This window comes from Peromyscus californicus, unplaced genomic scaffold (assembly GCF_007827085.1).
Source record: "Peromyscus californicus insignis strain IS unplaced genomic scaffold, ASM782708v3 Scaffold_21__1_contigs__length_65335640, whole genome shotgun sequence".
Lineage (NCBI taxonomy): Eukaryota > Metazoa > Chordata > Mammalia > Rodentia > Cricetidae > Peromyscus > Peromyscus californicus.
The window spans coordinates 32,967,770-32,980,283 of record NW_026294514.1 but is presented as its reverse complement, the minus strand read 5'-3'; the positions used below and the strand labels follow the sequence as shown (position 1 = coordinate 32,980,283).

The 12,514-nt window shown below is 36.2% G+C and overlaps 1 protein-coding gene across 2 annotated transcripts in view; it reads left to right on the top strand.

Moving 5' to 3' along the window:
* The window catches only part of Cul3 (cullin 3), an 88,279-nt gene that overhangs the window by 65,721 nt on the left and 10,044 nt on the right, over positions 1-12,514 (top strand). For both annotated transcript variants that reach the window (XM_052749997.1, XM_052749998.1), the window contains 7 exons: positions 2,276-2,421; positions 3,162-3,338; positions 4,564-4,734; positions 5,240-5,347; positions 6,589-6,713; positions 7,253-7,349; positions 8,275-8,409. In XM_052749997.1, the coding sequence (XP_052605957.1) occupies positions 2,276-2,421; positions 3,162-3,338; positions 4,564-4,734; positions 5,240-5,347; positions 6,589-6,713; positions 7,253-7,349; positions 8,275-8,409 (959 nt within the window). The remainder of the gene's footprint in view (positions 1-2,275; positions 2,422-3,161; positions 3,339-4,563; positions 4,735-5,239; positions 5,348-6,588; positions 6,714-7,252; positions 7,350-8,274; positions 8,410-12,514) is intronic.

Sequence of the window (12,514 nt, the reverse complement as noted above, 5' to 3'; positions counted from 1 at the left end):
TGAAAAAGTAACCACTGACAGTGATACCAAAGGAAAGAGCCTAGCTGTTTGTATAAACAATTACATTTATGGAAATTGAGGTTAGGGGCTGGAAGGTGTTTGAAATCGTTGGACATGTTTGAATGACAATAATTCTGTAAGTTTTATGGAGACATGTGTCGTGAATATGTTAGCTATACCGATTATGGCAAGCACTCTGAATAGCAGAAAAGCTACTTACCATGGTTTTGCTCTGTTTAGTTCTTAACGTTGTTAGCAAGTAACTAGCTACCTGTGATTCTGAGTTAGATTTTTAAATTGTCTTTAACTTTCCTACCACTAGAAGCTTAATCAAAGAATGTATTGATTGTGGTGGGCCTTGTTGATGAGTAGTTGTTAATCAGACACAATTTCATCATTAATTTTCACAAATCAGAAAGTCTAGTTTGCTTAATGTGAATGAAAAATAAATGTTCATTAATCATTAGATACGTAAAAGCAGTGTGAACTGGTAAGTTCAAATGGTATTGTATTATTGGCTTATAATAATATAATAATTATTATAATGCATAATTTTTAATGCCAAACATTTTTCAGTTACTTTTTCACGTTTTCTACTATTCCATGTAATTAACTACAGTGAATCAAATAATACAGTAAGATTATATTAATTTATACACAACTTAAATGTACAGATAAGTAAAATTTAAAATGTATGAACAAAATAGACTTTAGAAAGAGTTTACTGAAGGTATTTGGCATGCAGAGCTTGCTGCAGTTTGTATATTGCTATTGTATTTTATAATGACTTTAATATGGGAAATTTTGGTTATATTCTATTAACAAACACGCAATTTGCCATATATAGGTTACCCTGGGAATATATTACAGATAAGAACATGTGTTAATGTAACTTGATTAAGTCAGTGAATCAAATAATAGTGACCTCTTGTGTAAGCTGTGCTTCTCATCTTTAAAATACACCAACTTTAATTTTAGGTACTAATTTGCTCTTGTGAATAAGGCCCAAGATAGACAATCATGTTTCATCTGTCAAATCTGGCTTCTTAACAGTTTTTTAAAAATAAAGAAATTACAGAATGATTATAGTATGTGAGGATTTATATAAATTTTCAATATTCATGAAGTTTTAATTGAACAGCCACGGTCAATCATTTATGCTTTTTCTTTAAATGCTTGCTTCTTGTAATGACAAAACTGATTTTGTGTCTAACATCCTTTTTTTTTTTGTTTTGTTTTGTTTTTTTGTGTTTTTTTGTTTTTCGAGACAGGGTTTCTCTGTAGTTTTTTGGTGCCTGTCCTGGATGATCCTGAAGACCCAGGCTGGCCTCGAACTCACAGAGATCTGCCTGGCTCTGCCTCCCAGTGCTGGGATTAAAGGCGTGTGCCACTGTTGCCAGGCGTGTCTAAGATCTTATGACCTATTAGCCTAAATATCTATTGCCTAGTGCTGAATAGAAGACTGTTGTTAGCCAACTTTGACCTAAGAGTTGCTGCTCTCATGCCATTTTCAAAAGTTACTGACAGTAAAATTTTTTTTTTAATCATCATAAAGTTCTGACTACAGTCTCCTGTAAGCGGCTCTTTGGAGAAAAATTGGGCATATGGAAGAAAATTGTGTCATTTCCACATTTTGGTGGTGGTGAAAATGGTATAAAAAAGTGGGTGAAGACCAGAGTCTAAATTGAAACAGTGTAGTGTGGTGGGCCCAGTATTTAAAGTAGAGATATAGACAGTGCCTCTGGGAAATAACTAATAATAGCCCAGAATTACTCGGTAAGAACATTTTTAAAATGTTTTTAAAAATATTTAGGTGGTAAATTTTATGCAAAATTTACCCTGAGATACAGTGAAATAATAAGTCCTGCTTTAATACATTTCATTTATTACAGTGGTTGTCACTTCATCTGTAAGATATTAATAGGTTCTAAATTTCTTCCTTGTGACTTTGAATTACACCTTTTAGCAAACATTTGTAGTATCTGTTGTTTCTACATTAGAGTAACAGGATGAATTATGTACAAATTCAAGTATTTGTCACTTTGGTGGCATTTTTTAGTATGCTGTCTGTGTCCTTCTTAGAAGTGAAAATGTGCGAAGACAGTTGATCGGAGCTTTCACCACATCTAGTCAGGCGCTGTAGCTCACAAATTGTTGGAGCTTTCAGCTAACCTGATTTTTATTTGTCATGTGGACAGTGATAATTGATAAATAACCTTTCTTGGTTTTTACCTTAATCTTGAATGTAACAAGTCTGTCTGTTTTCTAATTCCAGACCTTGCTTGCATGTACAAATTATTTAGTCGTGTGCCAAATGGTTTGAAGACCATGTGTGAATGTATGAGTTCTTACTTGAGGGAACAAGGAAAAGCCCTTGTTTCTGAGGAAGGAGAAGGGAAGAACCCTGTTGACTATATCCAGGTAGATAAAAGTTTTACATTCACAGTAAGCATTTTGCAAGTATTTTATGGATTACTTTTACTAAGTGTATGTGTTATATACCTGAGCTAAGTATTTTAGAATATTTCTCAGCTGTTTGTTGTTGATTTTAGTAACCTAGTCAAGATTTATTTAATCTCAATAATAAAAAACTGTATTTTGTTGTGTCTTAGTGTTTAAATACAGGAAAACCCAAGTTGTGTTTTAAATGATTTAATCTCAAAATGTTTTTAAGCAGTACTTTGACTAAATCTAAGGTGTTGTTTTAATATGAATAATCAGTGTTTTTATGTGGTTTTTTTAAACTTTATATTCTCTTTGGCTACCCCATTTGGTCCAGACAAGGGGGTGAGGAGAAGCAGTAGCAAGGTTTTTTTGTTTGTTTTAAAATGTTTATATTTCATTTATTTGTATGTAGTTGAGGTGGCAGTGGATGCACACACATGCATGCCTTATATAGATGTCAGAGGACAGAGTCATTTCTCTCCTCCTGTCCTGTGGGGCTGACAAATACATTTATCTGCTGATCCATCTTTGGGCCCTGTTTGATTTTTGATCTATTACACATAAGTGAAAGGTAGAATGCTTACCATGATTAACATGTGAGCTTATACACAAATCCTGAACACATAATTACCAACAAAGTTAAGGTATTTTACTTATAATTATTTTACTTCGAAGAACATTTCAATGATGTTTCCTCAATTGTTTTTTTTTGTAAGGGTTTATTGGACCTGAAGAGTAGGTTTGACCGCTTCCTCCAAGAGTCCTTCAATAATGACCGGCTCTTTAAACAGACTATTGCTGGGGACTTTGAGTATTTTCTAAACCTCAACTCCAGGTCTCCTGAATACCTCTCATTATTTATTGATGATAAGCTGAAAAAGGGAGTCAAAGGGGTAAGTAGTAATACATTGGAAAGTACCTTAGCTTTTACCTCCTGATCTAAAGTTCGGAAATAAACTTAAGTTTTACAGATAAAAACGAAGCAGGGCTCTTTACTGTGCTTATATGCTGTGGTCTACTAGACAGTTTTGTTGTATAGTTTTCACTTTAAAGAAAAAACACTAGTGTCACACAGTTTTAAAAATGATTGCCTTTGTAGCTAAGAATTAGTTGAGTGGAGGATGACAAAACTGGAAAATTTGCTAGCAGTTGTAGATTGTTGCTCGCTTTTATCTGGTTCTGGATGTAGGATATCAAGCAGGGCTTGATTTTTGAGGAATTTGAAGGCATACTTGGAAGAACAGTTCTCTGAAATACTTTGAAAGTTCCATATACTGAAGCTCAATTTTAAGTTTCATCTCTGGGACCTTGGGAGCTCACTTGGAACCCTAGAAAATTAAATTAAGCTATTTTGATGACAAGTGGTCTTTTTAAACCTCATGTTAGAAATTCTGCAACAAAGGAGAAAGCAGCAATTGACTTCAGATGGCAGAGGCAGTAGCTGAGTAAGAAAATAAAGTCACTGGCTGCAAAGAAACCACATTCAGCTTAATCTCTCATTCCTAAAATCACAAGCATAATACAACCCCTGCAGTGTTTTTTCCCTCCATTATTAAAGATATAAGATAAAGAAGCCTTTTTATCCTTTGGATTTAACAAAAATTTACCCATTTGTTTGCCAATTTTGAGGTTTTTTTTTTTGTTTTGTTTTGTTTTGTTTGTTTTTTTTTTTTTTTTTTTTTTTTTGGTTTTTCGAGACAGGGTTTCTCTGTGTAGCTTTGCGCCTTTTCCTGGAACTCACTTGGTAGCCCAGGCTGGCCTCGAACTCACAGAGATCCGCCTGGCTCTGCCTCCCGAGTGCTGGGATTAAAGGCGTGCGCCACCACCGCCCGGCTAATTTTGAGGTTTTTAATGAACCCTTTAAAAAAAAAATCTATCGCCATGTAAATTTCTGCAGAAAGTTTTAATATATGCTTTGTTAATGAAATTTCATCTATTCTTAGTCCAGCCCTGTAATAATTAATGACCCATCTGAGTAGTAGTCTCTCTCTCACTCTTTAAAAATGCACTAGAGAGTATAGGAATGGATAAAGTAGGGGAACATTCTCAAATCACATCCTTTCTCTTAACCAAATATGGTTGTTTTTAAACTAAATTGTCTTTTGATTACTTTTGCAGCTAACAGAACAAGAAGTAGAAACAATATTGGATAAGGCAATGGTCCTTTTTAGGTTTATGCAAGAAAAAGATGTATTTGAACGTTACTATAAACAACACCTGGCAAGGAGACTGCTCACGAATAAAAGTGTTTCTGATGATTCTGAAAAAAATATGATTTCTAAATTAAAGGTAAGCTGTATTTAAAAATGAATGTAGTATGCTTAACAATGTTGATTGTGTGGTTGAACACCAGCAACATCAACTTATATTTAGAAATTGTTGGATTTTAAATGTTTACTTCCAGACTTACTCAAGGTAGTCTGGTTTAGAGCAGGAGGCTTTGCTTTCCTTTGTTCAAGGTACAGAACGTCAGAGTTCTTGAGTACTGCTACATAGAGTGGTTTCTAAACTAAACTGTACCAGAATCCCCTGAGCTGTTTGTAGAAGTGTCAGTTTAGACCCTACTTTCTCTGGAGTGTATTTGAATCTCTGAAAGAGCCTGGGTATGATATCTAAAATCTTTAAGTTATTCTTAAACACTCTGAAGTTTAATAGCCATACACATATAGCAACCAGAGAAAAGACTTTCAGAGGAGATAATCAGGGATGGCAGTAACGTGAAAGACTTTGTTTCTGCACTTTTCATAGGAAAGTCCACTATTTATTTGTACGTATTTGTGCTCTGTCTCTGTAGACTGAGTGTGGATGTCAATTCACATCGAAACTGGAAGGAATGTTTAGGGATATGAGCATCTCAAACACAACTATGGATGAGTTCAGGCAACATCTACAGGCAACAGGGGTAAGAGTGTGCATTAATTTCTTTTCTCAAATGTTGGATCTTTGCTTTTATATTTCAGAAGTCTCTTTCTTCATTTTAAATAATATCTTTGGCAGTTCATTTACTTTCAGGCCACTCTACACGTGTATTTAAAAGTAGTTGTTGGGGCTGGACAGATAGATGGCTCAGTGGATAAGAGTTTTTATTGGTTCCCAGCTTACAACTGCCTATAACTCTACCTCCAAGGGCTCTGAAACCCTCTCTGTATTGTGAGTGTAACTGCACTTATGTGCACAATTTCACACAGACACACATATAAACATAATTAAAACTAATAATTTTTTTTTTTTTTTTTGGTTTTTCGAGACAGGGTTTCTCTGTGTAGCTTTGCGCCTTTCCTGGAACTCACTTGGTAGCCCAGGCTGGCCTCGAACTCACAGAGATCCGCCTGGCTCTGCCTCCCGAGTGCTGGGATTAAAGGCGTGCGCCACCACCGCCCGGCTAAAACTAATAATTTAAGAAATCTTTTGAAGTAACTGTTTATGCTGCAGATCATAAGCTTTAAATCTCCTAAGCTTTTCCCTGTGTTGGAAACAGTAGAAGGACAGCAGCAGAATCTGCAAAGCAAACGTGAGCATCCTGAGGTCTTTGAATTCTATTAAAATATTGTGGATCTTCATGCTGAACACAACTCTGCTAAGATTTAGAACCTGTTGAAGGCACAGTGGTTCTTGTATTTACTTTAAAGAGTCATACAACAAATATTTTGCTCTTAAAAAATATACTATCTAGCCGGGCGGTGGTGGCGAACGCCTTTAATCCCAGCACTCGGGAGGCAGAGCCAGGCGGATCTCTGTGAGTTCGAGGCCAGCCTGGGCTACCAAGTGAGTCCCAGGAAAGGCGCAAAGCTACACAGAGAGAAAACCTGTCTCGAAAAACCAAAAAAAAAAAAAATTCTATTAAAAAAAAAAAGCAGACATGAAAGATACAGTTTTGTCTAAAACGATTCTACTCACATGGAAGAATTATCTTGTGTTCATTAAAGTTAACAGCTTAGACAATAGTTATTATTACTTGGAAAGCATTAAACATCCAATTCTTATGAAGATCTCTCTCTCTCTCTCTCTCTCTCTCTCTCTCTCTCTCTCTCTAATTCTAGACGTGAAGATATCCACTTTACAACTACTTTGCTAATTGTAACAGACTGTATGGGTAGATAATGAATCTAGTCTGTTGTAGTTCATTGCTTTCTGTTTGTTTAGGTATCTTTAGGTGGTGTTGATCTCACAGTCCGGGTTCTCACAACGGGATATTGGCCCACTCAGTCAGCCACACCAAAGTGCAACATCCCACCAGCACCAAGACATGCTTTTGAGATATTTAGAAGGTAACACCTTAATAAGACACTTTCTGAATATAAATAACCAAATAATGAATTTTGTTTTCACATTAGTCGTATTTCTTATTGATGGTAAATATATTCCACTTTAAACCTCATATTCAGAAGAATTTGTTAGTAACTTGTAGCGTGTAAGAACAGATTAAATAAAACTTCAGAAGAGTCTCAATGTCCTTCCTTTGGCATTGGGCCATGTTAGTAGTGTTGTTTTGCACTGTTAGTGTCGATCACTGGCTTAGGATAGACTGTGGAGAAAGTCTTTTGAAGAGCTGGCTTAGAGTGTACAAGAGAGATGATTTAGTGTGTTGGTACGTAGTTAAGTTGCATTGATCCTACATCGACACCCTGTACCCAACCCTTACTTTCCTCTTCTGATAAAAAGCAAGAACAGAACTTAATTCCTAAGGGCCTCCTTCATCTTTTAATGTCTCTTATCTCTATGTTTGCTAAGGATTGTTGTCTTACGATTTGTAATTTCAAATGCATAAATTGTATAATTTCTTAAAACTTGGTTTGCTTTGCTATAGGTTCTACTTAGCCAAACACAGTGGTCGACAGCTCACACTCCAGCATCACATGGGTTCTGCAGATCTCAATGCTACCTTTTATGGTCCAGTTAAAAAGGTAAATACTGACACTTTCAATATGCAGAGTAACTTAAAATTCATGTACAGAATTTGTGTGTGATTTTGGTTGACCTGAGTATAGCTGTTACTTCCATCTCATAAGTTGGAAAGCTTAAAATCTGTGCTTTTATTTATTATGTGTTATTTGCTAACTGCATTTGAAAACAGGAAGATCATGTCTTCTTTAAAGAATAAAATAATAGAGAAATTATGGATTTTATTTATAAGATTTAGCCAGAGACCCTGTTGCCAAGTCTAGCATAATATAAGTTGATTTGAGGGCATACAAAGCAAAGTACCCCCTTTTAAAGTTCTTTTAGTTCTTCTGATCAATCAAACCCAGGAGATTAACACTTAATACTTGCAAGACATGCAAATATTTGTAGAATCATTTTTTAAATGATGTACAAATAATTTGTTTCTTTTTCAAAAAGTAATTTTTAAAATTTTGAGGTCTAGATTTATTCTTACTACTTGGTTTGAATCAAGCCAAGGTCATTTGACTTAAAATTGAAAATTAATCAACTTAGATGCCTTAATCTAGATTGTAACCTAGACTTCATTCGATGAGTTGCTATGACACCAAAGCATTTTTAGTGTTGTTAAATGCATGTGTAAATATTGTTGCATTTTTATATAATTAACAAAGATGAAGAACTTTATAATTTATTTAGTTGAAAAATACTTGGCACTGTTAACTCCTTAGGTATATAAACACTTTTCTTGGCTACATTGAAGTATTCACTGTGTAGGGAAATGGGGACAGTCCCTTGGTAAAGGGGTGGGTGGGTGTCTGTGAGTGCATGTGGGTTAAGCAGGTTTTCTATTATATAGGAATGAGGTATATTTATTGGCGGGGAGGAGATTGTGATTAAAGTTGTTAGGAGATAATGTCTTTTTTATTTTTTGAAAAAATCCAACAGGAAGATGGATCTGAGGTTGGTGTTGGCGGTGCACAAGTAACTGGTTCTAATACCCGGAAGCACATACTGCAAGTCTCCACTTTCCAGATGACCATATTAATGCTCTTTAATAATAGAGAGAAATACACGTTTGAGGTATGGCTTATGTTTCTAACTCTTACTTATTATTGCTTGAGTCTTTCTTGATGGAGTAAACTTAAGAAACACTCTTTGAATACCATTAGGAGAAACTGCGTAAAATTCAGCCATTGACCTTTGTGAGTATCATTCGTCACAGGGGCATGTTTTATTTTTGTTGTTTTAAATTGACATTATTTAGGTATAGTTTTCATATTATATGAGTGCATAGCTTGCTAAGCTTTAAAAGTAAGGTACCTTTCTGTCCATTATCACAATCATGAATACCACCTTCTATATTTCTTTGTATTTGTCTGTAGTCAGTTCCCCCCAACCACTCTTTGTGCCAGGTAACTAATGATTAATGTTTTATTTCTGTGGGTTGTTTTGCCTTATATAGAATTTTATATAAATATAATTATATGTATTGTTTGTGTTGAAGTTTCATGGTTCAGTGTTTTTTTAGATTCATCTAGGACGTGTAGTATCAGTAGCTGGTTCTTTTTACTGCATGTAGATTTGATACATTTTCTTTATCAGTTCTCTTGTTGATGAAAAGCTTTGGGTTTTGTACCAGACTTGATCTGTTAAGAATAGAACCGTGGAACTAGAAAGATAACTTGGTTGGCATTGAATTGCCTGAAGTTTGATCACCTGAACCACCACCATGTTTAAAAAAAAAAAAGGCCAGGCATGGTGGCATTTACATATAATCCCAGAACTGGGGAGATGAGCCCCAAGCCTGTGAGAGACTATTGAGAGGGAGGGAAAGAAAGAGAAAGGTGACTACCCCCTGGGAAACTACACCTAAGGTTGTCCTCTAACATCCATATACACACTCACCTGTGGAGAGAGAGAGAGAGAGAGAGAGAGAGAGAGAGAGAGAGAGAGAGAGAGAGAGAGAGAGAGAGAGAGAGAGGGAGAAGGGGAGGGGAGAGGAGGAGAGGAGAGGAGGAGGGGAGAGGAGAAGAGAAGAGGGGGAGGAGAGAGGACGGGGAGCGAAGAGAGGAGAGAAACACTATGTGCTTGACTTTTAAGAAGCTACCCAAACTGCCCTAAAGCAAGAGCTCCAGTTGCTCCATGTCTTCTGCAGTCTAAGTAGTTTTGGTCAGTTTAGTTTGTGTTCAGTTGTATCACGGATTTAATCTTCCTTTAATGACTAATGATATTGCACATCCTTTATGTGCTTGTAAGCTACGTAAATATATTATCTTGAGATGTGTGTGTGTATGTATGTATGTTTGTCACATTGTCTTCTATTTCTGTGATAAAAACACCATGACCAAGGAAACTTATAAAAGAAAGCATTTAATTGGACTTGGAGTTTCAGCAAATTTAGAGTCTGTGAAGGCAGAGCAAAGGCATGATGTCAGGAATAGCTGAGCTCCAGATCCACAACTAGGAGGCAGAAAGTACTAGTCTCTCAAAACCTTAGAGCCTACCCCTAGGGAAAGCCCTCCTCCAACAAGGCCACACTTCCCAAACAGTTCATCAACTGAGGACCACGTATTCAAACATAAGAGCTTATAGTGACATTGTCATTCCAACCACCACATATGAATATGCTACAAATATTTTTTCAATTTGTTGCTTGCTTTTTCAAAAATCTTCAGAAGAAGAAAACTCTTTAATATTTAAAATCTAGTTAGTAACTTTTTCCTTTTTTCTTTTTTGGTTTTTTGAGACAGGGTTTCTGTGTGTAGCCCTGGTTATCCTAGAACTTGCTCTGTAGACCAGGCTGGCCTAGATAGAGCTCAGAGATTCACCTGCTTCTGCCTCCCGAGTGCTGGGATTAAAGGCATGTGCCATCTTGCCTGGCTCATTATGGTTTATTATTTTGATGTCCTAAGAAATTATTTTCTACCATGAGATGTAGAGATTTACTTCTAGCTCTTTAGTTATAAATTTAGTTTCTATATTTAGATATGGTAATTTTCAGGTTAATTTCTGTATGGTATGAGGTAAGGATTAAAATTGATTTCTCTAGAGCTGAAGAGATGGCTCAGCTGTTTAAAAGCATTGGGTACTCTTCAGAAGGACTTTCTCAATTCCTAGCACCCACATGGTAGTTCACAGCAGTCGGTAACTCAAATTCCAAGGGGTCTGACACCCTCTTCTGGCCTCTGCCAGCACTAGACATTCATTTGATGCAGAGGTGTACATGCAGACACAAAATAATAAAGTAAGTTTGAATAGTTATTTCTCTTCAAACAGTTCATTCTATCATTTATTTAAAGTGGTGATTTTTTTTTCCATCTTTGGCAAACCTTTATTATTATTATAATGTACATACTTATTTTTCTTTTTTCACCTGTCTCTTTAATTTATGATTTGGTTACATTAACTTTTTTAAATGGGTATGTGGCGGGGTGTGTGTGTATATATACTTGCTAGGATCTATGTCTGAAAAAGAACAATTTGGAGGTTTCTTTTCCTATCATGTAGGCTCTGAGGATCAAGGATGGAATTCTAGTCACCAGACTTGGTAGCAAGCACCTTTACTGCCAAGCCATCTCTAAACCCAGTTATATTAAATTGTACTAGTCTTTTCTATACCTGTGAAGAGTTACTTGGTATTGAAATGAGTGTGATCTTAATTTTTAAAGTAAGGTATTAAGTGTTTTGAAAGGCTTTAAAATTGCCCTCATATTTATTGAAAGCCAATTTTTAGCTATAGGTGACAGGAAGGAAGGAGTATGAGTTTGAAATTAAGAAGGTTAAATTCTACATCTATTTTGGTACTCCCGCCATCATGCCTCTTTTCTGGCAAACATTAAAAGAGAGCATTTTTATATGATATGTTAAAAGAAAGCTTCTAAACTTAGATGTTTTAGTTCAGTGGCCAACGCAAGAAGTTTTTTCCTTTATATTTAACAAATAAATTCTACTCAAGAATAACACAAATTTTCATGCACAAATTATGTGGAATTGAGTCCTAATAATATTGATGAAGCAAACATGGAGTATACCTTAGTCAAGCAATATACATAAAGCTTTTCTACAGAGGAGGAATTCAGTTGTCATATTTTAGATATGCTGGGATTGCAGGTGTGTTTCAAGTTTTATGTGGTGCTGGGGATCAAACGGGGGATGGGGACGGACGAGGGGGAGGGCAGGCATCCTGCATGCTAGGCAAGTATTCTGCCAACTAAACTATATCCCCAGTTCTCTTAGGTTTGCTTCAGTTTATATTTACTTGTTTTGAAGAACAGAATTGAGACAGGGTTGCTCTCTTATGTAAATCTGGCTATCCTAGAATCTGTGTGTGTGTGTGTGTGTGTGTGTGTGTGTGTGTGTGTGTGTGTGTGTGTGTGTGTGTGTGTTTTATTTGTTAGTTTGTTTGTTTTTATTTATTTATTTATTTATTTTTTCGAGACAGGGTTTCTCTGTGTAGCTTTGTGCCTTTCCTGGAACTTGCTTTGGAGACCAGGCTGGCCTCGAACTCACAGAGATCCGCCTGCCTCTGCCTCCCGAGTGCTGGGATTAAAGGCATGCGCCACCACTGCCCGGCTGCCATTGCTACTTTTAGCTATTTCATACACATTGAGTTTTCTGTGTAGAATTCCATGCAGTATAATGGGCCTCAAAACCTTTGGGTTCCCTGTACCTTGAAATCTGATGAAGGCATTGTGAGAAGATACATGATAGTTGACTTTCGTTTTTACACTGTGTGTTACATCTGTTGATTAAATCCCATTAACCATCTCTTTACAGAAATTAGAGGAGATATAAAGTCATCTTCCTTTAAAATTATTAAATACTTATAAGTCTTTGAGTTTAGGAAGATGGATGCCTTAGCCACATATCAAATCCCAAATTGATGTGACTTAAAATACCCACTAACAATCTATTATCTCTTGGTTTCTCTGTGTTGAGTGTTTAGCTAGATCTCACTTGGGTAGCTGTGGCTTAAGTACCTTTTATTTATTTTATTTTATTTTATTTGTTTGTTTTTCGAGGCAGGGTTTCTCTGTGTAGCTTTGCGCCTTTCTCTGTGTAGCCCAGGCTGGCCTCCCAAGTGCTGGGATTAAAGGCGTGCACCACCATCGCCTGGCTTAAGTACCTTTTATCTTAAGGTCCTTGGAAAGGCTGCAATTAATGGTCAGGTTGAGCCTAGAGAATC